General features: G+C 35.7%; 1 protein-coding gene across 1 annotated transcript; it reads left to right on the top strand.

Annotated features, from left to right (window-relative positions):
• The first annotated feature begins 13,770 nt into the window (after positions 1-13,770).
• On the top strand, positions 13,771-17,799 carry LOC145802382 (uncharacterized). Its single transcript, XM_082895091.1, has 4 exons — positions 13,771-15,223; positions 15,968-16,324; positions 16,556-16,714; positions 16,952-17,799. Exons 1-4 carry the CDS (start codon positions 13,771-13,773, stop codon positions 17,797-17,799), a joined length of 2,817 nt encoding a protein of 938 aa, XP_082751217.1.
• Positions 17,800-26,747: the final 8,948 nt, after the last annotated feature.

Genomic DNA, 26,747 nt, shown 5'->3' with positions numbered 1-26,747 from the left:
AAAACTTTATTTTTTTATAGTAATACAGTCTTCTGTCCATTCATTTTCATTTCTCTATTACCTTTTGATTTCAAAAGTTTTATTTTCTTACTTCTTCGTTCCAATTTTCAGCATACAAACATATATATATATATATATATATATATTGTATTTATATAACTCTCACAAATTTTAACTTTATTTTCTTCTTTGTAATCACATTTTTGTCACATGACTGGATTCTATTAAAGATTTAGACAATGAAGTAACAAAGGAGGACATTAACATTTGTGTAGATACCAATGTGAGATTTGACCAAAAGTGCAAGAGGTTAACTATCATGATTTCATGTGTAGAGACCAAAATGAAATTTGACTAAAAGTGTAATGGGTTAACTGTTATAATTTTATGTATAAGGGTCAAAATGAGATTTGGTATAAAGTACAGGGATACAAAGTATAATTTAGGCTTACATTTTTAAATGTTTGTGGGTAATATCTAAAAACCATCACGAGACTATGATTCGTCCATTAGGGAAAACTTAAGGGTTTAAAGGCTTGTTATATATACTAAATGTAATTGTGTTTTCCTGCGAAAATAATTTAGATAAATTTTTTATTTATTTATTTATTTATTGAAAACTATATTTTTGTAATCACCTTGATTGCTAGGTATAAGCTATAAGTTTGTTGGGAATGTAATGAATAATTTAAAGTGTACAATTATTATATTCTTTTTAATCACTAACACTTTTAATAAATTAATTTTCTATTTTATTTTTAGTTGTGAGTTTAATGATTTAATTTTACTTTTTATAAAAATAATTTTGCAATTAAAATGAAGATTTGGACCTGATTTGCAATTAGTAAAAAGGAAGTTATTTAAAGAAGTCAAATTTGACTAAACAAACTCCTTTCTCAGGGGCTGCAACGTGTCATGAAAAGGTAGGGTGTTTGCGTTATATGGCCAATAAAAGGCATTCGCACACGTGAAAATCAAATATAAATAATTGGATGGAAGACGAATTAAGGATGCATGAAGAAATCTAATTGGTTGAGACTACTCATTCAATTTCATCTTTTTCTCAATAGACTAGTAGGCAAATCCAATTGGTTGATTCTACTCTTTCGTTTCATCTTTTTTCTCAATAGACTAGTTGACCCCCACGTGGGTTGTGCGTGGGGTCATGTTATAGTTAATGCATCTGGTTATAATTTTTTTAATTTAATTTATGAGAGGTTTATTAGAAATTTTTTTTTAAGTGTTTGTATTTTAATTAGTTCATAAGGTATTTTTATATTTCAATAAGTCTTATTATTTGAACATTTGATCTATCAAATCATAATTCTTATATTTAAAGTATTTTATGGACATTTTTACTCTTACAAATATTTTTTGAACGGTTAGCAATTTGGTGATGTGAACATTCATATTTTACAATATAAATATTCACATTGATGTGTGAATGTTCACATTATCATGTTAACATTCATATTGACGGTGTAAACATTCACATCACGAAACATTCACACTGTAAATGTGAATATTATTAGAGATATTTTGATAATTATGTCACTCATAAGACTTATTGGAATATAAGAACATAATGTGGACTAAATGGAATATAAGTAGGTAAAAAGAGATTTATGAAAAAGTGGCTCTTAATTTATTGGAAATTGAATTTTTTTTGTTTATATATTTTTTAGTAATTTTTTTTTAATATTTTAAACTAATTTTTCACATTTTAAATATACTCAATTCAATTTATAAGTTGTTTTCTTTCCCTCATAAAACTAGGGGTGCAACTTGGGCGGGCTCAACCCGAGCAACTCGAGCCCAGCCCGAATTTTTTTAGGGCTTGGACAAAATATTTTTAAATTCGGTACGGGCTTGGGCAAAAATTTAGAAGCCCGAATTAAATTTGGGCGGCCTTGGGCAAAGACGTCAAACAACCCGAGCAACCTGAAGCCCGAATTATACATATATAGATATATAAAAATATTAAATATACATATAAATTATTAGCCATTACATGATATTAAAGTAATTTATATTATTAAATCATATTGAATATATATTATATATACAAATAACATAAAATCTTACTTTTTTTCTTTTTATTTTCACTCATAAATTGTAAGGATTACTATTGTGGCATCTCTCTTATATTATATAAATTATTTGTTTTGATGGTATTAATGATTTTCTATTAAAAAAATTGTAAATAGAGTCAAATTTGAATAATTTAATAATGTAGCTGCAAAAAAAAATAAAAAATAAAAAATAAATTCATTTACAATTCGGGCAACTCGGGCAATTCGGGTTTAACTCGGGTCGGGCTTGGGCAGACAACCTCGGGTTACAATTCGGGCTTGGGCAGGTCTCAGCACAATTTGGGTTGGGCTTGGACAACCTCCCAACCCGACCGAACCCGCCCGAGTTGCACCCCTACATAGAACCATTTGGTTTAGTTCATCAATTCATTTAGCTTCTTTCCTAGAAAAAAGAAAAGAAGAGCAAGTTTATGATTCAACAAATCATACGTCTAGACATTGATAACATACATAAAGTCAATGGCATTTCATAACTAATTGATTGAGCAACAGCTTGTGCACCATCTAAAAAGGAATTTTTATTATTTGATCCATATTCCGACATAAAAAGTCCAACAGGATCAATGTTCAAAATGGCAATCCATAAAAAAATACCAATACTAAGATTGGCTAGGGTAAGACGGTAGCCAAAAGGAATTACTGAATAATTTAATAAAATGGATATGACTGTTATTGATGGTCCAATATTGAATAAACACCTAGAAAGTATTATTCTGGATATATATATATATATATATAGGTTTCATATTTTGGATATATTTTTGTTTTGATCGTGTAACGGAGAGTGGTGGGAGCAAGAGATTTTCATTTGTAGTGTTCTATTTAGGACAAATTACATATGCCTCCCTTGAGGTTTGGTTAAATTATAGATACCCCTTGAAGTTTTGGAAATTACATCATGCCCCCTGAGGTTTATATTCGCGTAACAATTGAACTCCTGCCGTCAACTAAGCTGTTACAAAAGTGTGCTGACATCACCAAAATTTATGTTGATGGACCATATTGTCCCTAGGACCTTTCAAAGTGCCAAACAACCCCCTTTATTTATTTATTAATTTTTAAACACTACCAAAGCACAAAGAACTTTTTATTTTTTATTTTTTATTTTTTATTTTTTATTTTATTTTCGTTGAACACAACCATTTGGTTTGCTATTTAAAAAAAAATTCAAACTTTAAAAAAAAAAAAACTAATCTAATAAAAATAAATATAAAGAAATATATTTAATTTGTAAAAAATTATTTCTAACAACTCTAAACATAAAATTATATAAAAATGATAATTATTTTTTATTTTTTATTTCTTAACCAAATTAATTTTTATTTTTTAAAAAAAATTTCGAAAACAAATTTCTAAAAATCAAACTATACATAGCCTATTTTTTTTTTTTTGATAAATCATTTCATACGTTAGTAATTTATTTCATTATTTGTTAATTTTACGACATTTTTAACATCTGATAAATGTTTCTCCATTTTAATTTTGCATTCCATAAATTATTAAATTAATTAATTTTGTATTCGCAACTTATTCAGTTAATTTGTTATTTTTTGAGTTTTTTTTGGGTTGAATAGTTATGTTTTGGGTAATAAATAAATACCATGGAATCCTCTTCAACATGGAAGGAATGAAAAAAGAGCACTCAAGTAGCTTGAAATATTAGCTTAAAAATTTAGATACACAAGTCTGAAATACTAACTTAATTACATATTCATGTCCAACAAAATTAATTACAAGTCTGAAATATTCATGTCCACCAAAATACAAGTCTGAAATATTTACTTAATTACATTACATATTCAGATACAAATTCTTGTCCAACAAAAACTTGGCAAGTCAATAAAAGAGTAGTAGCCCACCCAATTCAAAAACCTGTGGTGAGCAAGGATGCATGCCTTTTGATATGTACTAATATGAAGACATTGTTCGAAAAGTATACCCACTAATTACACAAAAAAGTATACCCTAGTCTTTAGTTCCTTCCAGCATCCCCTATACAAAAAGCAATTCCTGGACAAAAAACATCACCTGAAAAATAAAAAACAAAAAATTAATAAACACAAATGAATATATTTTAAGTGTTATGAATGATGCAATTACATGCATACCTATGGTTCAAGTCATGCTCCACTGAGTTGGAAGCACCCCCATCTTGTCCTTGATCCTAAAAAATGAAGTGGATTAGTTGGCCTCAAATTCCATGTGAAAAACTAAAATAAAATAACATAATTATTTGTCATTCATACTTACATCAACAGTGCTCCTCTTAGTAGCTGTGAACCTTCCAATAGTGTTCCTTTCAACAACAGTACCAATTCCTCTTTGAGCAGACTCATACTTACAGAACCATTAAAGTGTACTAGTATGTCATGAAGCATGGGCTCAACCATTGTCCTAAATACAAAAAAATCATCACAAAATTCATGAATTTCAGAAGGCATCTACATAACAAGCTTACACTACAACATCAAAATTTTAGTAAATAAAAGAGTAGAAAATAAACCCAAAAAAATCACTTAAACTGAAATTTTAGAAAAAGAAAGAGTAGAAAACAAACCAAATAAATTCCCAAAAATACTAATTGAAACAGACCCAAAATTTTAGTAAAAGTAAGAGTAGAAAACAAATATAAAAAATTAAAAAAAAAATTCCCTAAAATACTAATTGAAAACAAACCCTATAACCCCAAAATTTTAATTAAAAAAAAAAGATAGAAAGAAACCCAAAAAAAAAACCCTAAAATAGATTGAAAGCAAACCTTTAAACCCTAATTTTTTTTTTTAACAGGGTAAAATACAAACCCAAAAAAATCGATTAAAGACTCACAAAATTTCGTAAGCAAATAATCCTAAAAAAAAATTTATAAAAAAAAAAAAATCATGAACAAAGAATCCTAAACCCCCAAATTTCAATGCTTAGTATGAGAGAGTAAAAATGGATCACTTACAAATTCCAGATTTTTCTTCAATCAACGATCTAAACTTCTTTGTGTAGTCTTTTCATCTTTTAGGTCTATGCATCCAACAATAAACAAGAATAAACTTTCCCCTTTGCAATGCCTTTTCCGTCTCTCTCTCAAATAAAGATTTCACTTTCCCCTTGGCAATGCCTTTTTCGTCTCTCTCTCAGATAAAGAAATGAAGAAAGTGAAGTTTAGTTGAAGCTGGTTCAAAAAAAAAGAAGTTTAGTTGAACCTATATAAAATGCAAGTACTTGACTTGACATGAGGGCATTTTAGTCAATTTATTGTATGGGTTAACGGAGTTAATTGTCAGGGGGCAGGATGTAATTTCCCAAACCTCAGGGGGGTATCTGTAATTTATCCAAACCTCAAAGGGGTATATGTAATTTGCCCTTCTATTTATTGTTATATTTGATATTATGTTGAATTTAATGAAGAAATAGAAATTTATATTTTTTTTAGTAGATAGAAATAAGTTGAAATGTATGAAGTATGAGTTGAAATAGGTGAAATGAAAGATACATGGAGATATATTTATATATGTATGTATATATATGCATACATAAGAAGTAACACATGATGATGATTATGATATATACATAGGAGATGATATATACATGGAGACATATTTATATATGTACATATACATATATTTGTATATGTATGAGAAGTAAATATTCTTCACTTCCGTACTCATTGCCTTCGCATTCGTCTCACTCCAAACGGTGTCATCTCTCTTGCAAACACAACAAAAATAAGCTAACCAGCAAGTGTCTCATCGGAAATTCCCTCCGACAGTCAAGTCAGCACCCTCAGAGATTATAGGAGAATGAGAGAGTTCTTTGGCTCAAGATTGCTTACCATTCAGAGTGAGCTCGTAGGTCTTATATAGACAACTTGTCTCACTTCTCTATGTAGTGTGCATTATCCCCATTGTCTTGGGGCAAGGACATTCTGTTCCATTATTTCCTTACACGAATGTACTTGTCAAAAATAACACTAACTTGGACAAGTCACTATTTGTCCCTCACAAACTGTTGGGGCATGAGAAGCACTCAACAGAGCATCCCTTGGCTAAGCTACCAGTAGGTCGGTTAAGCCCGTGATCTTCGCCCATGAGTGCTGTGCCGTGTTGCCACTAGAACAAGGAAGCAACTTTGTTTGGTCCCACACAGTGAGGTTTGTGATGCCCAAAAATCAAAAACATCAGAGAATATGTTAATAATTAAATACAGGGTTTATCTAAGGTTACAAGAGTAGGAAACGTTACTAATGAATCCTTTGGCTAATAACCAAGTAAGATTCCAAGAAGGTCGGAGGAGTCAATATAACCTCCCTTCAAAGTCCAACCACCTTAGAAAACATAGCTACCCTTTTGATAGATCTTAACAAGATATTAATACAAGGTCTACACGAGTCAACGAGACAATAATGAATAGGTAATATAAAAGATATGCATAGATATATAATAATTACAAAATCATGTCTTAAATACAACATGAGATCTATCACTTATAATCTCAAAACACATTTACAAACTAGTTTATAATCCTCCTAGGGTAGCCGTACGTCCTCAAATGCTTCAGTTTTGCCTTCAACTGGTCTAATAATCTTCAATACTTGGCATGAAACGCCATGAGCTTTGAATGCCCAGTAAGCGCACACACACCCCGTCATTTTTTCCCAATCAAATACACCATCATATTTATAACAAGCAAGTAATGAAGCATGATATTCAAGTCAATAACAAGGATTACAAGATTAGATGTTAGTATTCTAGAAATTCTCCAAAGAGATTTCATCCTTCCAACTGCAAGAATTAGACACCAGACTATTCGAAACTCCCCCTTTTGCTGGTTTGTTGCAGAACTTACCTCGGATGCCTACCAACAGTTATATACCGCATAGCGCCAACCGCAGGGCCTCAAAAGTGACAGTGAAAAGAGAAAAGTTTTTATCACCCTGAATCCAACCTTATCCTTAAAAAGAAAAAAAGTTTTTATCCTATTGAATTTCCCATCTGGACCCAACCTTATCTCACCAAATCAAATCATCGCAAGAGTCCGAATATGTCCATCTCATTCTAGAGTTTACGCGATAATTGCTTGCGCAAGACTTAACCTTTAATTAGGAAACACGTCCCATCAATCCATACTTAACACATTATCATCCCTTCATTATTCAAGTGATCGAAACCCCATTGGCCGCCCAATTAAGTTTTCCGTTTGGATTAATGTTTTAAGTCAAGTTAGAACAAACTTAACAAGATAGTAATATCCACATAAGCATGAGCATCATTAAAATGAAGAAGATAAGGAACATAACCATAACACATGCAATATCATACCGAGACATGATCATAAACTAATAAGCATATTCATGAACACAAGAGTATAAAACACCCATGCAAAACTAAATTTTCAGATTCAGTATCATTTAAAGAGATTAAAATCAAAAAGGCTATTTCAGATTTTTCCTGAACTCGACCTTCTTACGGTTTGTAGAGAATTTAATCTAGTTTTCAGAACATGTTTTGGAAATGTGATAGAATTTTCTAGATTTTTAGTTATTTACGAAATACTCCAGCGTTGTCCAGATTCGTCGACCGTTATGAAAATCGGATTTTCTGACAAACCGCTCGCTCTTTTTCGATGAAACCAATTTTCCTTGGAAGATAACTCTTTAAGAAAGATTTTGACATGAAACTGAAGTCCAGGAGATTTTTCAACATTTTTCTAGAAGTTTTGAAAGTTGGCTGTAAAACAGATTTTTCATACACAATACACAAAAATAAGAAGATTTGTGAGAAAAGAGGCCAACTAAGGCAAATTTTTCACTTCTTTTGTGATGAAAACATACTAAATAATGTGTCAATAACTCAGATTTTTAGAGTGGTGGTATGCCTTTGGAAATAATGTGAGATATGGGATGAAAAAGGTAGTTTTGCATCTATTAAGAGGAAATATGAGTAGAAGAAGGATCAAAGCCTAATTTATCAACTTTGAACACATGAACACCATTACAACACATCTGAAAATATGATTTTTAATCTCTAATAACATGTATTTGAAAAATGAAAATAAAAGAGAGAGGTGTTGTGGCTTACTTGATTGTCTAGTGAAGTGTTTGCACAATTTCTCCTTCTTCTTCTTCCCTTCCACCGCTAAGCTTTCTCTCTTCCTCTCTTTACTCTATCTCTTAGCCTTTTATGTGTGTGTGTGAGTGTGTAAATGTGCTCAACAAATGGGGATGATTGGTATATTTATAGAGAATTTGGTGTGACAAGTCCAAAATGCCCATTGGTTGGAATGGAATGGAATTGAGATGCATTTAGTTGGAATGTAATGGAATGATGTATCATTAGAGAGCCTAATCATATATTATGGCATGATCTAGTTAGGGTTAGGCTTAAGTAGAACCAAGATAGTTACAAGTACAAGACAACTTTCCTTAATTTTGGGGGTACCAATGATACTTTTTCATGATTTAAGGAATTTGTCTCTAAAGTACCTATGATTGTAGCCTAGAGAGGGTGATGACTGGCCATGTGCTAGATTTGGGGAGATTTTTGTTGATTTTATATGTAACGCCCCAGAATTTCTCATAAGAAAAGACCAAGATAAACACAAGAATATATTCAAAAGTCATCTTTTTCATTGAACTAAAAGTTAAAGGATTACAATTTACCATGCACAATCTCACAAGATTCAGGATTCATAAGCCAGTTCAATGAACTAGATGGCCTTACAAATTATAAGCCTCTAGGGCGTACAATAACAACAAAATAATTAGAGATAGTCTTGTTATAAAAACCCCAATTCAAAATATCAAAATACACTTGAGTCAACTTCTTTCCAAAAAGAGCTACAGCTGGATCCCATCCAGCAAGGGGATGGTACTTCATCAATTCCTAAAAAATAACATAGGGTTGAGCTATATGCCCAGTAGGAATACATTTAACCAAGTATTTAATCTTTTCAAATTGGACTATGATATCCTTGTGACAAAACGGAACAAGGAAATTTATCTCCACATATGGTCTTAATCAATCATAGTGATACATAATAATCCAAGTGTAACAGTTGTTATTCATATCTTCAGGTGTCACGTAATTCATGCCAGCAAGTACCATAATCAAACAATCACAACTATAACCATAGAAAAACAAACCATGAGTTCGCCTGTAAGAGTCTGATTCAAAACACCCCTTAGCTTTTGTTTTAAAACCACCCCAACATTTATCGACTATTATACGACAAGGAGTGGGCACCCAAAGAAAACCATCCGTTTTTCCACTTTCGTCGGCAATTATATGGTAGGACTGTGTGGACACCAAAAAATCATTTTTCTCACATTTGTCCAACGATAAGCCTAAATAGGGCATTTGGGCACCTTTTAAACTCCCCACGCAGGTACCAACATAACACCACACTTTCAAAACTGACTCTTACCCGTACTCATGCACAATCAGCAATTCAATCACATTTTACTTCAATCAACAAGCATCCAACCTTGCCAAAGAATGGAATACAACACCACATTTTAATGAAAATAGCATCCAAGCCTCAATTCATTTACCATAACAATTTCCACCTCTTTCACCTCTTTATTACTTATAACATTCCATGAGTTAAAAGGAAATTCCATTCAATTTGGGGTTTTCAACTCAATTGAAAATTTAGGGTTTTACCAAATTTGGAGGTTTGTCTTATCTATCATAGAAATGGGTTTCAACAATATTTATGTACATGTTTTGAGAGGAGAGTATAAAGAAACTTCAAACAAGAGTCAAATAAAATGGTTTCCTATGTAAAACATGGGAATAATCCAACAATATTCTCAACTTGGCTCATGATTCACAACCACACCATGAAATCCATTCAAAGCAAAGAAATACTAGGGTAAAAGTATCCCTACCTCTACAAGTAGAAAGAAAATGAAGCCCCTTGAAGAATCCTTCGCAAAAATCAAGATCCAATCGGCGGGAGAGTAAGATCTCCAAGTGTTCTTCAATTTTTGCTAGATGATCTAAGCCAAATCTTAGTGGAATGGAAGTTATTTTAGAGTGAGAAACTAGGGTTTTTTGGAAAACAGGGGACGAGAGGGAAGATAGAAATGAAAAAGTGGAAGGAAAGATATAGAATCGCATTTTTAAAGTTGTTGAATTCGCGCAGTCCGTTCGAGTGCCACTTTCCCCGCTCAAGCGTAAGACACAGACTAAGAGACCCACTCGAGCGATGAATCCTTCACTCGAGTGTAAAATGACAAGTCCCAGAAGTTTTGTAGAGCTACAGTGGAACAACTAGGAGCCGACATTCTCCGCTCGAGCGCCACTTCCTACGCTCGAGCGTCCCGCCTGCAAACTCAAAAGATTCTGAGAGTTGAAATTTTCCGCTCGAGCATGACTTTCCACGCTCGAGTGGACCCAGAAACAAAAATGTCACATTATATATATATACATATAAAGATATTTGTGTACAAAATTATTTATTTAAGAAAGGTACATGTATATATATGTATTTATGTGTGTAATGGTACTAGTTTGGGTCAAAATTTGATTCAAGAAAAATGCGAGGGCATTGGGTTTAATTTATGAATTAAAACAATTATTTTAGTGTAGATTTAAATTAAATTGAGGTTAGAGAGTCTAATTCGGTTTGGATTTCTTGTTTCGAATAAAAATGCGATCAACCGACGAATATGAAAAAGACCGGAACGTGATAAAAATGCAATCAATTAATCAGTATTAGGGTATTAGAAATGATTTCTAAGTTACCAAAATCGATTACAATTTGCGGGTTTTGTTGGCGCATGTATTTTGATCATAGGATTGTAATTAATTAAGAAACTAAGGGACTTCAAGGAAATAATTTAAAAGTAAGGGACTTTTAAGAAAGTAAAATTTTCAGGAGCCTCACACGGTTGGCTTGGCTTGATTCTCATAAAGACATCTCGATTGGTAAAAGGGAGGTCGGCTAGCTCTGTAAGGCAGTCTCAAGTCCATCTTCAGTGTGGCACATCTAATCGCAAAGCAGTAGGCCGAGCTTAGCCCATCACAGCTTGACCTTTTTAGTATGGCACAAACTCCCCTCTTAATTGCCCCCTAATCTGGTCTGCTTCAGCATTAGTTGGATTACCATAACTGGCCGAGCTTGACTCCATGTCGGCTCACTGATTTGCATAATGCAAATCTCACGCTTCAATGAGCACAGTCCACCCCACTCCCTGACACAACGTCTTCTTAGGGGAACACGCGTCGTCCTGTTATGATGATAGGTACAATTTCCCAAGAAACTTTTCAAATCGTGACGCCCTTTCGAGCGTTGTATAGATATATAACCATTGTTCACAACCTTTTGTTCTCTACTATTCATCTTCTTTATCGATGACATACATAGTGAACCAAAGCACCTAACCTCGACTTTACGCATCTCATGCCTAAATTAGAGCCTTTTTTTTCAGATATTCTGCATCACCATCATCGTTGGGAGTTGTCTCACCGATTGGAGCAATGCCAGAGGCCTAAATTGGTGAGTTACTCTGAATCTTTTTCAGCCTTCATAGCTATTTTTCATGTGTTTGAGCTTCAACTGTTATACCCATATTCGAATCCTAATTACAGCACCCAATCTGTGAGAACCTGAATTTTTAGACAACTAATTAGTTTGATTAATAATAATATTAAGTCAATTAACAGTGATTATTAAACTGTCGAATTATAATGTTAATAGCATCATGGTTAATACCAATATTAGATTCCTTCAAATAAAATTATTTATCTTTCTGTGAATTTTTTTTATATCTAAATATAGTTGTGGAAACTAAATGAGTTAAACAAATAATAACAAAGTTAGTAATAGAATAGTAGGGAGCAAAATATCTAGTGACTAGGTTATATATATATTCAATTGATTTTTATTTTGTGCAAAAAAAAAAAAAAAAGAAGAAATCAAAATTTATTTTGGGCAAGGAATTCGGCCCAAGCATGCCAATGCATGCCTTTGCTTACTACCACACTCCATGGCTACATGCATAGATGGCAATTCCAAGCCTTTGTCAAGGCAGCCACGGCATGCAAACAAACTGTAAGCTATCCTATTAGGTGATAGTTCCTAAGCTAAAAGAGAAATAAAGTAAAAATAAAATAATAATAATAATAATAATTAGGCCCTCAAACTCCTATAATTAGGAGCAATATTCAGCCTTCCATTACACACACACGTAACTGAGCAAAACAAAGAGAAAGAGAGGAAGAGAAAGCACAAGGGAAAGGAGAGAAGAGAGGGGAAGAAAGGCTCAACACTTGGGATTTTTTTTTTTTACTTCATTGAGGTAAAAAAATACTCAACCCCTATCCTCTCTTAGATGATTTTCTTAACTAAATCTATACATTAAAAATATGCAAGAGTGTGTATTGATAATACACCAATGCTTAATGCATGTTACATTTGGATAGAATGATAATCTTACGATTATGTGATTTCTATCCTTCTTACAAGTATGGATTAGGTGGTTTAGCTAATGAATTTGCTCTTTATGTGATCAAGTATTCTCCACTGTTGAATCAATTTTGCATGCTTATGAATTTGTGTTTACTTTGTTAGAGAAATGGATTTCACCATTAATTTCCGGTAAATTTGAGCTTTTATTAATATAGGTCCCACACCTCGATTTGGATGGGTCCAAGTGGCAACACGTTCCTTGCCATGTGGTGAACAAGAATATATACTCAGGTGGTCGAAACCATTTACGAGTGAATGAGAAATTGATACCGTAGTAAGCCTCATAAACATGGAATGTTTTGTGTGGTTCCCTTGAGTTGGTATCTAAAACCTTGTCCCACATAGGAAACTTAGGATAGTTTCAAAGTGTTTATAAGCTCTAAGTTGGAGACCTTGGGTTGGGCCCCAAGGGGTACCCAAGTTTTGTAGGAGGAGGAGTTATGGACAAACCCAAATCCATCACCACACGCGCGCGCCGCCGCCGCCGTCCGTCCGGCCGGGTCGGGGCGGGGCGGGCGCGGGTGTGGGTATGGGTCTAACCCGTCCTTTATTTTTACTCCGAAATTATTTGAATTTTTCCAAATAATTTTCAGCGGGAAAAGGAAGTATAAAACTGAAAGTTTGAATTTAAATTTTTCGGTTTCTCCTTCTCCAACAGTTGCGTCTCAACCTTGTGACGGTTCTTTCCAATGGGCATCTATTCCGGTTTAGGCACTTCCCTGCCTATATATATATCAATCCTCCATTCCAGATAAAAGATATATATATAGTTTTTCCCGTAACCAGTCTTCTCCTTTTTTTCCCTGTTTCATACATTCTTCATTTTGTATCTGGTGTGAGTTCGAAATACCACAGCCTGGTTCGCTGTACAATCAGTTTGCAGTGCTGCATCTGTTTGGGGTGATTGTTGAATCCTGGAGACAGGACGTCCGTAATTCTCAAGCACCTAGGAGAGGACGAATTTCTGTCTTAAAGACACAGTGTCCAAACACTGGCCTCAATCACAACATTTGATTTAAGTTTGATTCTGAAGAAAGTTGTAAGTGTTCACTAAGTCTTGTGTTTATTCATTATCTGTTTTGTTATTCTATTAAGATTATCTGTTCTGTTTTATTATTCTGTTAAATTAACTATTATTGAACTAATTTTTGGATAACAAGTTTAAGACATAAATTAATTTCTGTTTAATTAAATTGTTTTATTAATCAGAAAGATGGCAACTGAGAGTACTGTTGTTACTCCTAATCCCATTGTACCTCCACCGGTGGTTTCTATTCCGGTTGTTACTCCTGCTCTGACTCATGGCCCGGGTCATGGACATGTTCCAGTGAACCATGGGGAAAAACCTGAAAAATTCAGTGGTACCGATTTTAAAAGGTGGCAACAAAAAATGTTATTTTATTTAACCACCCTGAATTTGGCAAGGTTTTTACGAGAAGATGCGCCAACATTGAAAGAAGATGAGAGTGATGCGCAAGTTGTCGCTGCAGTAGATGCATGGAAACATGCAGACTTTCTCTGCAGGAACTATATCCTCAATGGATTGGACAACACACTTTACAATGTGTATAGTCCGATCAAAACAGCAAAAACGTTGTGGGATTCCTTGGATCGCAAATATAAGACGGAAGATGCAGGAACAAAGAAATTTGTTGTTGGCCGCTTCCTGGATTTTAAGATGGTGGATTCCAAGACGGTGATCAGTCAAGTCCAAGATCTACAACTTATCTTGCATGAAATTCATGCAGAAGGTATGTCTCTGAGTGAGTCTTTTCAGGTAGCAGCTATGATTGAGAAATTACCGCTGTCTTGGAAGGATTTCAAGAATTATTTAAAGCACAAACGCAAAGAGATGTCACTGGAGGACTTGATTGTTCGGTTGAGGATTGAAGAAGACAACCGTGGGTCTGAGAAGAAAAATGGGCGTCATCCCATGGAGGCCAAGGCTAATGTGGTGGAACAGAAGCCTAAGCACAACAGTAAGAAGAGGAAGTATCCTGGTGAGAGTTCAAAACGTAGCTCTGGTTCAAAGACAAGTGAAAGTCAAAACTTCACAGGCAAATGCTATGTGTGTAACAAGCAAGGACATCGTGCCAAAGATTGTTACAAGCGTCGGACTCAACGAACCATGAAAAAGAAACCTGCTCAAGCCAACATAACAGAGGAGGAAAATCTTTGTGCAATGATTTCAGGATTACATGTGTCTGGTATGGTGTCTGAAGTAAATTTGGTAAGCAACCCCAAAACATGGTGGGTGGACACAGGTGCTACACGTCACATTTGCTCTGAGAAAAAGATGTTCTCCACATATCAAATGGTAGATAACGAGGAACAACTTTATATGGGCAATTCTTCTACCTCCAAGGTTGAAGGCAAGGGACAAGTAGTACTCAAGATGACATCAGGCAAAGAGCTTACTTTGAAAGAAGTGCTGCATGTACCAGAAATTCGAAAGAACCTGGTATCAGGATCATTGCTGAGCAAGAACGGGTTTCGCCTTGTGTTTGAATCTGACAAATTTGTACTCACTAAAAATGGGATGTATGTGGGGAAAGGATACTTGAGCGATGGGCTCTTTAAACTAAATGTAATGACTGTGGTTCCTATTTCTAATAAGAATAACACATCTTCTGCTTACTTTGTGGAGTCTTTATATAGTTGGCATGGTAGATTAGGACATGTTAATTATGGTACCTTGCGTAGATTAATTAACTTAGAATATCTACCTAAAGTTCATATTGTTGCAAATCATAAGTGTGAAGTATGTGTTGAATCAAAATTGACTAAGGCATCTTTTAAGTCAATTAAAAGAAATACTGCACCTCTGGATCTAATCCATAGTGATATATGTGATTTGAAATTTGTTCAAACACGAGGAGGGAAAAAATATTTCATCACCTTTATTGATGATAGCACTCGGTACTGCTATGTATACTTGTTGCGAAGCAAAGATGAAGCCTTAGAAAAATTCATAGAATTTAAGGCTGAGGTAGAGAATCAACTTGGCAAGAAAATAAAAGCTATAAGGAGTGACAAAGGTGGTGAATATGAAGCACCATTTGGTGACTTATGTTCACAATTAGGGATAATACATCAAACCACTGCACCTTATACACCTCAGCAAAATGGAGTTGCTGAGCGGAAAAATCGCACTTTGAAAGAAATGATGAATGCCATGTTAATTAGTTCAGGGTTACCTCAGAACTTGTGGGGGGAAGCTATTCTTTCCGCTAATTATATTCTCAATAAAATTCCTCATAAGAAGTCTAATAAAACACCCTATGAACTGTGGAAAGGTCGAAAGCCTTCCTACAAATACTTGAAAGTGTGGGGGTGTTTGGCTAAGGTAGCAATACCAGAACCGAAAAAGGTTAAAATTGGACCTAAGACTGTTGATTGTATTTTCATAGGATATGCAAACAACAGCAGTGCCTATCGGTTTTTGGTACATAAAAGTGAGAACATAGAGATTCATGTCAATACAATTATCGAGTCTAGGAATGCATCATTCTTTGAAAATGTGTTTCCTTGTAAATTGACACAAGAGCCTAAAAGGACATATGATGCTGCTTTTGACAATGATCAAAGGCAAGTTGAGGAAAACCCAGAGGAAAAAATCGAGGAGGAACCCAGACGTAGTAAAAGAGCTAGGACGGAAAAATCTTTCGGTCCTGATTTCTTATCATACTTACTGGAAGAGGAGCCTCGAACTTTCAAAGAAGCAATGTCCACTCCTGAAGCTCCTTCCTGGAAAGAAGCTATCAATAGTGAAATTGAATCAATTCTGCAAAATCATACTTGGGAATTGGTGGATCTTCCACCAGGCTGTAAGCCTCTTGGTTACAAGTGGATTTTTAAAAGAAAGATGAAGCCGGATGGTTCAATTGATAAATACAAGGCGAGACTTGTAGTTAAAGGTTACAGGCAAACTGAAGGAGTAGATTATTTTGATACTTACTCACCTGTAACAAGAATAACGTCTATTCGAATGTTAATAGCTATTGCAGCTTTGAATAATCTTGAGATCCATCAAATGGATGTTAAGACTGCATTCTTGAATGGCGATCTGAATGAGGAAATTTACATGGAACAACCAGAAGGGTTCGTGGTTCCAGGGCAAGAGAAAAAAGTGTGCAAACTTGTGAAGTCTCTTTACGGTCTAAAACAAGCACCTAAACAATGGCATGAAAAATTTGACAATGTAATGATGTCAAATGGCTTTAAAATTAATGAATGTGATAAATGTGTTTATGTGAGAAACACAGAAAAGGGATATGTCATTGTTTGCCTATATGTAGATGATATGCTCATCCTTGGTAGTAATAATGAAATGATCAAAGCTACCAAGAAAATGTTGAACTCTAAGTTTGACATGAAAGATATGGGAATAGCAGATGTTATACTTGGAATAAAAATTACAAAGACATCTGAAGGATATACTTTGTCTCAAGGACATTATGTTGATAAAATACTTGAGAAATTTAACAAGCATGACGATCGTCTCGCTAAGACCCCTATAGATGCTAATCTTCATTTGATGAAGAATATGGGTGAGGGTGTATCACAAGTAGAATACTCCCGGATCATCGGAAGTTTAATGTACCTCATGAACTGCACTCGTCCAGATTTAGCATATGCAGTTAGCAGATTAAGCAGGTATACTAGCAATCCAGGAACAGACCACTGGACAGCAATAGTTAGGGTACTTAGATATCTAAAGTATACTCGAAACTATGGGCTGAACTATATGAGATATCCAGCAGTTTTAGAAGGTTATAGTGACGCTAATTGGATATCAGACACTAAAGACTCTAAATCTACCAGTGGTTATGTCTTTACATTGGGAGGCGCAGCAGTCTCATGGAAATCATCCAAACAGACATGCATCGCAAGGTCCACAATGGAGTCCGAATTTATTGCTTTAGATAAAGCAGGTGAAGAAGGAGAGTGGCTTCGTCAATTTCTAGAGGATATCCCAATGTGGCCAAAACCTCTGCCAGCCATTTGCATTCATTGCGATAGTCAAGCAGCAATGGCAAGAGCACAAAATAATATGTATAACGGTAAGTCTCGTCATATTCGACGTAGACATAATACTGTTAGGCAACTGCTCTCAAATGGAGTGATCTCCATTGAGTACATAAGGTCAAGAGATAATATCGCGGATCCATTAACCAAAGGTTTGACCAGAGAGCAAGTTTTAAGATCATCGAGGGGAATGGGTTTAAAGCCTTTTAACTAAAGAGTCGCCATAATGGCAACCCAACCTAGTTGACTGGAGATCCCAAAATCTAGGTTCAAAGGGACAACCGAATTATGTGTGACTCATTAGTATCACTAAGGGAAAATTTTTCCTACCCTTTCCTATGATGACATAGTGATGTCTGCAGCGCTAATCAGGTTAAGCTTTGCTTTTAATGATATTCATAACTTGGAAATCCAAGTGGGGTATAGCAGAATACTCTTAATGAAAATCACCTATATGAGTGTGAACTGGGCCGGTTCAATGAGAATTGATAAAAGGCTGAATTCTCTAGAGCACTCAGGAAAACCAGGTATTGTCCAGGGCCAAAATGGGCACAACCGATAGAACCAGATTGTGTAAGAAAATAAAACTGTGTGACAGACTGTTGTCTCGGTTTACACCAATGGTAGAGTAGTTCAAGACATCATGTTCACTAATCAGCCAGTAAACCCGATCGTCTTTCACAAGGGAAGGTTCAAAGTCAAAAGCTACCTATCCTGTGCAGGATATTTTCAGTTTTGTACTCTCAGTGTCTGCATGTTGTTGCATTTTTTCGTTTTCAATTTCATTCATGTGGGGGATTGTTAGAGAAATGGATTTCACCATTAATTTCCGGTAAATTTGAGCTTTTATTAATATAGGTCCCACACCTCGATTTGGATGGGTCCAAGTGGCAACACGTTCCTTGCCATGTGGTGAACAAGAATATATACTCAGGTGGTCGAAACCATTTACGAGTGAATGAGAAATTGATACCGTAGTAAGCCTCATAAACATGGAATGTTTTGTGTGGTTCCCTTGAGTTGGTATCTAAAACCTTGTCCCACATAGGAAACTTAGGATAGTTTCAAAGTGTTTATAAGCTCTAAGTTGGAGACCTTGGGTTGGGCCCCAAGGGGTACCCAAGTTTTGTAGGAGGAGGAGTTATGGACAAACCCAAATCCATCACCACACGCGCGCGCCGCCGCCGCCGTCCGTCCGGCCGGGTCGGGGCGGGGCGGGCGCGGGTGTGGGTATGGGTCTAACCCGTCCTTTATTTTTACTCCGAAATTATTTGAATTTTTCCAAATAATTTTCAGCGGGAAAAGGAAGTATAAAACTGAAAGTTTGAATTTAAATTTTTCGGTTTCTCCTTCTCCAACAGTTGCGTCTCAACCTTGTGACGGTTCTTTCCAATGGGCATCTATTCCGGTTTAGGCACTTCCCTGCCTATATATATATCAATCCTCCATTCCAGATAAAAGATATATATATAGTTTTTCCCGTAACCAGTCTTCTCCTTTTTTTCCCTGTTTCATACATTCTTCATTTTGTATCTGGTGTGAGTTCGAAATACCACAGCCTGGTTCGCTGTACAATCAGTTTGCAGTGCTGCATCTGTTTGGGGTGATTGTTGAATCCTGGAGACAGGACGTCCGTAATTCTCAAGCACCTAGGAGAGGACGAATTTCTGTCTTAAAGACACAGTGTCCAAACACTGGCCTCAATCACAACATTTGATTTAAGTTTGATTCTGAAGAAAGTTGTAAGTGTTCACTAAGTCTTGTGTTTATTCATTATCTGTTTTGTTATTCTATTAAGATTATCTGTTCTGTTTTATTATTCTGTTAAATTAACTATTATTGAACTAATTTTTGGATAACATACTTTTCATAAATATTATTTTCTGTTATCGCTAATGAAAGTAAATATGAAGGATTAGAGTTTCACATGGGAATAATAGTAAGAAACATTTTTTTTAGTCTTGCATGTGATTCATGGTGGATACAAAGTGTGTTTTTCACAAACTAATGAACTTCCAGCAAAACAGATTTTTAGTCCGTTTTGAATAAACCCTAAACAAACTCATGAGAACACTTTCATAAAATCTGAAACTACTGGAGTTAGTTTAACATGTTTTCATGGTGCTAGAATGTTGAAGAAAATTATTTGACAACGTTTCATGGCTTGAATATATTTTTAACTTCATTGCTGTTTGGAGGCAACAGCAATGCTGACTTTACCAGGACACTGTTTATTCCACAGAATGAATTTTCAAGTGATTCAAATCGGCAAAGTTATATTTTAAGTTACCTTTCAAACGCCGCTATTTTCATAATTTTTTTATTAAGTATTGAGGGAGAAACGCCAATGTTTCCAAAATGTGACAGAATCTGTCCAGTTTTCTTATAAAAATTATTTGACCATCTTTGACTGGTTTTCAGTCTTCACAATATTCTGGAAATATGTTCTAAACTCAAAAAAAATGCAAACCGTTCTGACCATGCCTCTTTTTGACACTGTTTGAGGCCCCTTTTTATTTTTTGAACACAGAACACCTGTGCTGGAGGTTAATGTAACTCACTGTCCCAGAAAATTAGTTTTCTTCCAAATTTTTGTTCTCCATTTTAAAATCGTTTTTAGCCCTGGTATTCTCTTGAAATATTCTCCTAACTGGATGAACTAGCACTAGTTAAAATTTTATAATGGTTGAACTTCATTTGGTATGGCTTTCATATTTTTTTTGTCTGACCATACAGTGCTGATAGAAGAAGTGTATTAATTCTTAAGAAATCTTAGTGATGATTCCTAAGACATTCTATCACATTTATTTTGGTTGCCATATATGATTGTGTTGTGCTATATAAACCTTATATCACTGTGGTTATCAAGCTAAAACTCGCACATGCAAAAAAAGAAAAAAAGAAAAAAAAAGTGAATTCGACGAAGTAAACAAACATGAAATTGAACCGATGATATATTAAAAATTTAAAAGTGATGGGGTAAGCCCGGTTTAGAAGTTTGCGCCAGTGAGTTGCGAACCCTAACATGGCACGGGAAGGTATTTCAGCTCTTATCGGTGTAGGCAATATAAGGTTGGTGGTGTTGGTGTCACATCATAGACCGTTCCCTTGGGGCAAACCGTGATGTCACGACTCGGGTATGTAACCCCGGTGCGTGGGCATCATTGGAAGTTATAGCAAGTAACATTTGAATATTTGACAAGGGGGAGCCAGAATTGCCCATGGCCATTGCTTAGCGGTTGAGTGGAAATAGTGCTCCGCGGGGAGTTACTTAAATTTTTCTGATAAACTAAATCCATAAGAATTTAAAAAGAAAAGTGTGCATTTTCCTTATGATGAATTACTATTTCCGTTTGCCATTTTTTATTTATTTATCTATTGTTATTATTTTAACTGTTGGCATTCCTATTATGCTTATTAAATGCTACCTATTATTCTGTTACTACGCATTATTCATTAATTGTGAGTTTTATTATCGGGGTGGGTATTTTCGTGTTGTAGTATATTATTGAGCTCGTCGCTCATTGGCATTCTCGTTGCCCTGGCATTTTTTTCTAGGTACCGAAGAAAAATGTAGGAAACACCGAGGCCTTGAAAGGTGACATTCAGCCTTGGTTAGCTTGAAGAGTGCCCAAGTTCCACGAACCATTTCCTAAGTTTTCCTAGTTTTCTCTAGTTTTCTTTCATAGTTGTTTTATTTATTTTTATTGTACTAAGACTAAGTTTTAAGTTTTATTAGAATTGTAATTTGAAAACTTTCAATTTCTGGGTTGTTAATTAATGAATGTTAGTGATATTGGTGGCAACATTGATTTTAAGTTCTAAATCTTATTATGATGTCCTAAAAAATTTTTTTTTGGGGCGTCACAACATGGTATCAGAGCTCTAGGTTAGTGTCACACCACAAACTTGCTCCTGAAATTTCGGGCATGACCTAATCAGAAACAGACACTTATCCTGCTATATATAATATCCGGGGCCTGAACGGAAACGTTAATATAATAGAGTAACATGCGACACATCCATTGAGCCACTACAAATATGCCAGGATCACGACTCACAAATAGACATATAGGGAACATACATCTGAAATAAGGTACATAAATACATATACGTTTACAAGCCCAGCCCAGAAATTGGGCACATACAAAACATTTGATACAATTCAGCTTTGGCCGACATGGAGCGTGAGCCAACAAAATTTAGCAATAATGTACTAAGACACAAAAGGGCTTCTCCAAGTGCCTGGTCGTACTTAGGTTGACAAAGGTAGATGATAACGACGCTAGGACTGACCTCCAAGTTGGTTACCTACAGAATTAGACAAAAATTACAGAGTGAGACAAGCTCAGTGAATAACAGTACGTAAACAGTTTAATATTCAATTTAAATCATAATACAGAACAGTGCATACACAAAAGTGGATTCCAATTAGTTAGCCTGATGCTGTTTTATTTTCAGAACGGCCTTGGGCCTAGTTATAACAGAACGGCCTACTGGCCTAGAAATATACGGAATAGCCTTTCGGCCCAGAAATATCAGAAATGTACATAATTCTGTCAACCTTACATTGCTACCAAGTTCCAATCAATACATATGTTAATGTCGTGACTAACAGAAAACAGAATGGTAATAGCGGATATTAACGGTAAATAAATGTACATTTAGTGTACTATTACTCACAGTGTTGTTGTAGAGCGGTGGTTCCTCCTGTAGTGTGTCCTACACACATAGATAACACATATTAGTTCCTTTCTCTTTTTAAACCATTTCTTGCGTTATTACATTTCAATTGCAGGTACAATCATCAAAAGGTATCAAACACAAATTCCGAAAAGAGCTGAGGGTTAAGCACGTAATACGGAGTGAACGGGATTTCTGACCTGGGCCGCACGTGTAGCCACCCCCTCCGCACGTGCGGACATGGACTGCACGTGCAGTCCCTCTCCATCGCTCGAGCGGCCAAAAACAGTATGCTCTCCCATTTTTTTCCCTCTTCTCCGCACGTGCGGCCACGACCTCTGCACATGCGGTCTGGCCCCTGTTTGGCAGTCCGAAAATCATACAAAACCCCATGTTTGGTGATCAACAGCAAGGTCCAAATTAGATGCTTTAAATGCTAAAATATGGTGCAAAGATCATGTAATTAAGGGTACAAACACACAACCATTTGAATCATGGAAGATCAATTAATCATCACCACAACCTATGTCTCTTACATACACATATATACATATATAGCTATATATATACACATATGGGTTCCAACATGGTAATTCAAGAAACAAAATTAAGTTGACACAAGCAAGTAGTAGAATCATCTTACCAATAAATCAATACATCCAAAACCCTCATTACAACTCTAGGGTACACCATAACAAGCAATTCCTTCTCCAAATTAAAAAGAAAGGGTTGAATTTGGGAAACTTAGACTTACCTTGAACTTCACTATCTAGATCTCCCTTCAATCTCACAAGTCTCTACCTTCTTTGATGAGCTACTCCTCACAACCCATCTCTCAACTAAGTTCTTCCTCCAGGAGATATTTCAATAAGCTTCTAAGTCAAATTGATCCAAGAACTTTGATATATAGAGATATTTCTATAAGGGTGAATAAGACAAAAATTCAATCGTTTAAGCATTCCAAATTGAAATTCCACAGAAAATCCCATTATAGCTTAAAAATCATGCAGATTTCAAATGTCAAATCAATTTCAGAAAATTAAGTCTCTAAGGCGTCCAATTTCGGATTCAAACAGTTTAAGTGCAACAGATAATTTCCTTATTCAACAGATAGGAAGCCATATTTCCAAGTTTCACTTAATTCAACGTAATTTCACATAGAGTTTCACAATAAGCATTCAAAAGCACAAAATAGAGGGCTGAAAAGATACCAGAATCATGTATGAGGGTCGGGTTATTACAGTTAGAATACCTAGGGATGGCGGGAAGAGGTTTAACCTCAATTGAGGAGTAGTGTCATGTGTTAGAAAGAATAGAGTTATGTGACTCATAGTTTATGCGAGCTTTATGCTAATCATAGTAACTATCTTTGTTTGATCCTAACTGTACCTCTATCTTAACGCCAAATTTGTCAAATGCAAAATCATCACTTCTGTATCTTGATTGAACCTTTCCAATTTGGAAAAGTATTGCGTTAAGATGATCAATTGGCAAATTTTGAACCCTGATTATTTTATATTGAATGTTGTTCTCTTGAAAACCAGTTTACAGGGTGAAGAATCTTAGGTATTTCGTTTGAAATGTGTATGACCAAACGCAATTTGAATTCAAATATCTAGTTTGGTCACCAGCTCCATAATCTTAACCCTATTAAAAGTTCAAAACCATCATGTCATATGACTGTACCGTCTGTTCAAATTCCATTTGAATTCTTTTGTTAATTATGCTATTGTCATAGCCACGTCATACTCTTTATTCTCTATAACTGTGTGAATCTTGGGATTAGAGCTTGAATGATTAGAAACACCTATGAGTGTATCTTCACCGTTAGGAGGTCAAACTCGAGTAGATCTCGTATGCAAATCATGTGAACTAGAAGTCTCCTGTTTGCGTTTAACTTGTGACCTACGAGTCATGAAAATGTCAGACTTTGACGTTATCCTAGGAATGGACTGGTTATCAGCCCATAGAGCCACCATTAATTGCTATTGAAAGACGATGACTACCTACTCTTATGACGGAACACGATTCCAATTTAAGGGAGATAGACGAGATTCCCTATCACTGACACTTGGAAAGTCAAAGTGGCCCAATCACCTAGCTGGGTGACTAGCCAACTTAGTTTTGGAAGACAAGGATCGTATGGAACTAGGGCTACCTCGTGTGGTGTGAGAATATGTTGATGTATTCCTAGAGGAGTTACCAGGACTATCCCCAAAGCAAGAAGTAGACTTTACCATTGAACTACAGCCTAGTACATCATTGATCTCAATGGCACCACATCGTATGGCACTAGCTGAATTGAGAGAGCTAAAGACACAATTGCAAAAATTATTGGACAAGGAATTTATAAAGCCAAGCACATCCCCGTGTGGAGCACCAACCTTATTTGCTAAAAAGAAAGATGACACACTTAGGTTGTGCATTGATTATCGATAACTCAATAGAGTCGTCATTAAGAATCAATATCCACTACCTAGGATTGATGACCTTTTTGATCAGCTTAGAGGGGCAAAGAATTTCTCAAAGATAGACCTTAGGTCTGGGTATCACCAATTGCGTATTCGGGAAGAAGATATTCTTAAGATTGCGTTTCGAACCCGTTATGGCCACTATGAGTTCGTAGTGATGCAATTTGGCCTAACTAATGCACCAGGCGTGTTCATGAGCTTAATGAACAAAATATTCACACCGTACCTGGAGCAGTTTGTGGTAGTATTTACTGATGACATTAATTTACTCGCATGCCGAAGAGGAGGCTAAGAAACACTTAAGGATTGTACTGTAAGTTTTAAAAGAGAATCAATTGTATGCCAAGGCCAGTAAGTGTGAGTTCTGGCTAAAAGAGGTGAAATTCCTAGGTCATGTCGTCTCCAAGAATGGAAAATCAATGGACCCAACTAAAGTAGATGCAGTAACAAAAATGGAAGCAACCTAAGAACTCATTGAGATTTGTAGTTTTTTAGGATTGGCCGGTTACTATCAAAGATTCATTCAAGACTTCTAAAAATTAGCCAAACCAATGACACATTTGACTCAAAAGCGGGTTAAGTTTGAATGGAACGAGTCTTGTGAAAATTCATTCCAAGAACTCAAGAAAAGATTGATGAGTTCCCCTATTCTAATGGCACCAGAACGTGACGTTAGGTACAATGTATATTGTAATGCTTCCAAAGAAGGTCTGGAGTGCGTATTGATTCAAAATGGCAAGGATGTGGCATATGGATCAAGGCAATTAAAGAACCATGAGAAGAATTATCCCACTCATGACTTGGAGTTAGTAACCATAGTTCACGCACTCAAAATTTGGAGACAGTACTTGTTTGGTGAAAAGTTTGAGATATCCACTGATCACAAAAGTTTGAAGTATCTGTTCACCCAAAAGGACCTGAACATGCGTCAGAAATGCTAGATGGAGTTTCTCGAGGATTACCAATTTACCCTTTCCTATCATCCCGGCATGGCTAACGTGGTGGCAGATGCTCTAAGTCACAAGAATAGGGGGATTGTTGCTAGTTTAGCACTTAGGGAATGAAGTATGGTTGGAACGCTCAATGAATTTGGGGTACAAAGGGAGGTTCAAGATGAAAAGGCTTACCTTGGTGCTCAGATTGTTATGCCTAAAATTTTGAGTGAGATATTAGAATCACAAAAGTACGATCATGAGGCAGCATTCATCAAGGCACGAATGAAGTCTAGTGAAACCATGCCTGGTTGGGAAATTCACACAGATGAAAGTTTGAAATATCAAGGTTGAATGTTCGTGCCAAGCAACGACTCACTAAGAGAAAAGGTACTTAAGGAATTCCACCATTCAGTATTCGCAATACATCCAGGAGGTACTAAGATGTACCAAGACCTAAAACACTAATATTGGTGGGGCGGAATGAAAAGGGATGTAGCAAAGTTTGTGTCACTGTGCTTGACATGTCAACAAGTAAAGGCTGAACACCAAAGAGCGGCAGGGACACTTCAACCCTAACCAATCTCGGAGTGGAAATGGGAACACATAACCATGGATTTCGTGATAGGTTTGCCTCGATCACCACAAGGACATGACAGCGTGTGGTTAGTGGTGGATTGACTAACTAAGACAGCTGATTCTTACCTGTCGAATCATCAGATACGTTAGATTCACTCAGTAGATTGTTCATCAAAGAAGTGATCAGATTACACGGGGTACCAGTTAGCATCGTGTCTGATCGTGATCCTCGATTCGCTTCTCAATTTCAGCAGAGCTTGTAGAAGGCAATAGGAATGAACCTATGTTTTAGCACGACATTTCACCCGCAAACAGATGAGAAATCTGAAAGGACGATACAAACCTTGGAGGATTTTCTTTGAGCTTGCGTTATGGATTTTAAGGGAAGTTGGGAGAAACACCTACCTCTCGTTGAGTTCGATTACAGCAATGGTTTTCAGGCCAGTATTAGAATGGCACCATATGAAACACTTTATGGGCAACCTTGTCGATCATCA

This window comes from Camellia sinensis, chromosome 11 (assembly GCF_055761805.1).
Source record: "Camellia sinensis isolate YWXY chromosome 11, ASM5576180v1, whole genome shotgun sequence".
In the NCBI taxonomy this organism is placed as follows: Eukaryota; Viridiplantae; Streptophyta; class Magnoliopsida; order Ericales; family Theaceae; genus Camellia; species Camellia sinensis.
The sequence above is the reverse complement of the archived record's forward strand: the minus strand, read 5'-3'. Positions and strand labels throughout refer to the sequence as shown.

Coding starts and splice junctions, on each gene's coding strand:
- LOC145802382 (XM_082895091.1), top strand. CDS start 13,771: ATGGCAACTGAGAGTACTGTTGTTACTCCTAATCCCATTGTACCTCCA. Junction 16,325..16,555: donor CTGGAAAGAAGCTATCAATA/GTGAAATTGAAT, acceptor GAATGTTAATAG/CTATTGCAGCTTTGAATAAT. Junction 16,715..16,951: donor ACTTGTGAAGTCTCTTTACG/GTCTAAAACAAG, acceptor TGGGAATAGCAG/ATGTTATACTTGGAATAAAA.